This window comes from Liolophura sinensis, chromosome 1, assembly GCF_032854445.1.
Source record: "Liolophura sinensis isolate JHLJ2023 chromosome 1, CUHK_Ljap_v2, whole genome shotgun sequence".
NCBI classification, from domain to species: Eukaryota; Metazoa; Mollusca; class Polyplacophora; order Chitonida; family Chitonidae; genus Liolophura; species Liolophura sinensis.
This window is the reverse complement of record NC_088295.1, coordinates 6,488,700-6,492,375: the sequence shown is the minus strand read 5'-3', so window position 1 is coordinate 6,492,375 and position 3,676 is coordinate 6,488,700. Positions and strand designations below refer to the sequence as shown.

Genomic DNA, 3,676 nt, shown 5'->3' with positions numbered 1-3,676 from the left:
TGTTCACCTAGTCTCTTCCAATTGATTAGGTTATTTGTTACCAAGTAACCGACATGCTAATGAACACAACGGAAGGTTGTCTAAGCGGTTGGCAAAACGACCAGCCTCAAAAAGTAAGCCGAGAACACGGTACTTACACGCGGAGTGGTATCCTGAGAGAAGAGTCTGAGCAGAGGAAATTGTGTTAGAGGTGCCGACGTTGCTGGATGTCTGCGGATCCAGAACCCGTTAACATCTGGTAGTATATATGCCAGTCAGAGCGCTGTAATATCTGGTAGTATATGTCACTTTAACCCATCGAGAACCCGTTAACATCTGTTAGTACATGTCAAGTCAAACCATCCTGGGGACATTTCACGAAACTTCGGAGGTTATATTTCTCGTAAAAGGTCCTCTAGGTTATTGGTTTGATAAAAATTTTTTTGGTACAAATTGATTTACGAAGTTCCGTGAAAGTGGACCCAAAACACTTGGTCATGTGGCACCTCATACCATTTAGAACCCTTGACCATCTGTCACCTCATGCCGTCCAGAACCCTTGATCGTTTATCACCCCACACAGCCCAAAACCATCCACCATCTGTGGGCCCATATCATCCAGAACCCTTGGTTATGTGTCACCTCATACCATCCAGAACCCTTGACAATCTGTTACCCCATATCATCCAGAATTCCTGGCCATCTATCCTCATACCATCCAGAATCCTTGGCCATCAGTCTTCATACCATCCAGAATCCTTGACCATTTGTCACCCCACACCATCCAAAACCCTTGACCATCTGTCACCCCATGTCATCCAGAATCCTTGGCCATCTGTCCTCATACCATCCAGAATACTTGATCATTTGTCACCCCACACCATCCAGAACCCTTGGCCATCTGTCATCCCATGTAATCCAGAATCCTTGGCCATCTGTCCTCATATCATCCAGAATACTTGACCATCTGTCTGCTCATACTATCCAGAGCCCTTGGTCATCTGTGGCCTCATACGATCCAGAACCCTTGACAATCTGTCTCCTCATACCGTCCAGAACCCTTGATTATCTGTAGCAACAACTTTACAATAAGAGAAAACAGTTTGTCAGCGTTGTTCACCTTGTCAGCGTTGTTCACCTTGCCGCGTTGTTCACCTAGCCAGTGTTGTCTAGTTTATCGGCGTTGTCGGGTTTGTCACCGTTGTCAGGTTTGTCAGAGTTGTCCAGTTTGTCAGCGTTGTTCACATTGCCAGCGTTGTTCATCTCGTCAGTTTTGTCCAGTTTGTCAGCGTTGTTCAACTTGTCAGCGTTGTAAGGTTTGTCAGCGTTGTAAGGTTTGTCAGAGTTGCCCACTATTTCAACCTTGATCACCTTGCCAATGCTGCCCATCTCGTCAGTTTTGTTCAGTTTGTCAGTGTTGTTCACCTTACCAATGTTATCCCTCTTGTGAGCGTTCTTCACCTCGTTGTTGTTGTCCATCTCGTCAGTAATGTCCAGTTTGTCAGCGTTGTTCACCTTGTCGGTGTTGTCCATCTTGTCAGTTCTGTCCAGTTTGTCAACGTTGTTCACCTTGTCAGTGTTGTCAGGCTTGTCTGTCTTGCCCCTCTTGTCAGCGGTGTTCGCTTTGTCAGTGTTGTCTATCTCGTCAGTGTTGTCCATTTTGTCAGCGGTGTCTAGTTTGTCAGCGGTGTTCACCTTGTCAGTGTCGACCATTTGGTCAGTGTTGTTCAGCTTGTCGGTTTTGTCCATCTCGTCTGCTTTGTCCAGTTTGTCAGCGTTTTGTTCGCCTTGTCAGTCATGTCCACCTTTTTAATCTTGTCGACCTTGTCCATCTCGTTAGTGTTGTCCACTTTGTCAGCGGTGTCCACCTTGCCAGTGTTGACCATTGGTCAGTGTTGCTCAGCTTGTCCATCTTTTCAGTTATGTCATTGCTATCAATTTCGTTCGCCTTTCCACCTTTTTAATCTAACTTTGTCCATCTCATCAGTGTTGTCCACTTTGTCAGCGATGTTCACCTTGTGTTGTACCAATCTCGCCGGTTTTGTCCAGTTTGTCAGAGTGGTTCACCTTGTCAGGTTTGTCTGCGTCGTTAACATTGTCAGTGTTGTTCATCTCTTCAGTGTTGTTCATCTCGTCAGTGTTGTTCACCTTGTCATCGGTGTTCGTTTTGTCACTGTTGTCAGGCTTGTCAACGTTGTCCCTCCTGTCAGCGGTGTTCGCTTTGTCAGTGTTGTCTATCTCGTCTTTGTTGTCCATTTTGTCAGCGGTGTCTAGTTTGTCAGCGGTGTTCACCTTGTCAGTGTCGACCATTTGGTCAGTGTTGTTCAGCTTGTCGGTTTTGTCCATCTCGTCTGCTTTGTCCAGTTTGTCAGCGTTTTGTTCGCCTTGTCAGTCATGTCCACCTTTTTAATCTTGTCGACCTTGTCCATCTCGTTAGTGTTGTCCACTTTGTCAGCGGTGTCCACCTTGCCAGTGTTGACCATTGGTCAGTGTTGCTCAGCTTGTCCATCTTTTCAGTTATGTCATTGCTATCAATTTCGTTCGCCTTTCCACCTTTTTAATCTAACTTTGTCCATCTCATCAGTGTTGTCCACTTTGTCAGCGATGTTCACCTTGTGTTGTACCAATCTCGCCGGTTTTGTCCAGTTTGTCAGAGTGGTTCACCTTGTCAGGTTTGTCTGCGTCGTTAACATTGTCAGTGTTGTTCATCTCTTCAGTGTTGTTCATCTCGTCAGTGTTGTTCACCTTGTCATCGGTGTTCGTTTTGTCACTGTTGTCAGGCTTGTCAACGTTGTCCCTCCTGTCAGCGGTGTTCGCTTTGTCAGTGTTGTCTATCTCGTCTTTGTTGTCCAGTTTGTCAGCGGTGTCTAGTTTGTCAGCGGTGTCCACTTTGTCAGCGGTGTCCCACCTTGTCAGTGTCGACCATTTGGTCAGTGTTGCTCAGCTTGTCCAACCTTTCTGTCATGTCATAGTTACCATAGTTCGCCCTGTCAGTCGTGTCTACCTATTTAATCTTGTTGACACTGTCCACCTTGTGCATATGTCTTGTCTTGTCAGATCTTGCCAATCTTCCTCCACCATGTCAGTCTTCGTCCGTCTAATCTTCGTCCATCCTGTAGGCCTTCTTCATCTTGTCTCTGTTATCCACCTTCTCAGCCATCGTCTGCCTTGCAAGTCTTACAAGTCTGTCAGATGACAGCACTGCGTAACAGAGTCGACTCTCTGGTCATAAACTGTACCAAACTGCACGAAACTGTACTAAAACGTTATCCTAATTCATTTTCCTTTTGTCTTTCTTATTAACAGATATATCCACTTTACCTAACACTAATGTGACAGCCAGTTTTGTTTGTTTTATAGGGTATTTAATTTTGGATCCTCCCTTTTTTATGCTGTTTTTCGTCCAGACAATGGCCATAACGGTTAAAGTTGAAGTATGACATCATCTTGTAATACATACATACTGCTTATTCATATGATGATGTCCTTGCCCCTCTCTGACCCAAGTAGCGCCCTTATAGATGAACTGCCACGATTTGCAAGTGGTCACAGTGGAATGTTTTTTAGTCGATTTTCACTGTTATACCGGATCTGTAAACAAATACTGAATGCAATGAATATGTTCCCGTCATTGTTTGTTGTGGAAACAAGTCGTGTAAAACTTTTAAATACATGAACTTTTACACTGAGTTTCACA

At 44.9% G+C, this 3,676-nt stretch overlaps 1 protein-coding gene across 1 annotated transcript; it reads right to left on the bottom strand.

The window, feature by feature from the left end:
- Nucleotides 1-1,134: 1,134 nt before the first annotated feature.
- On the bottom strand, nt 1,135-1,728 carry LOC135462053 (major royal jelly protein 5-like). The gene has a single exon (XM_064739398.1). It carries the CDS (start codon nt 1,726-1,728, stop codon nt 1,135-1,137), a length of 594 nt encoding a protein of 197 aa, XP_064595468.1.
- Nucleotides 1,729-3,676: the final 1,948 nt, after the last annotated feature.

Coding starts and splice junctions, on each gene's coding strand:
- LOC135462053 (XM_064739398.1), bottom strand. CDS start 1,728: ATGGACAAAACCGACAAGCTGAACAACACTGACCAAATGGTCGACACT.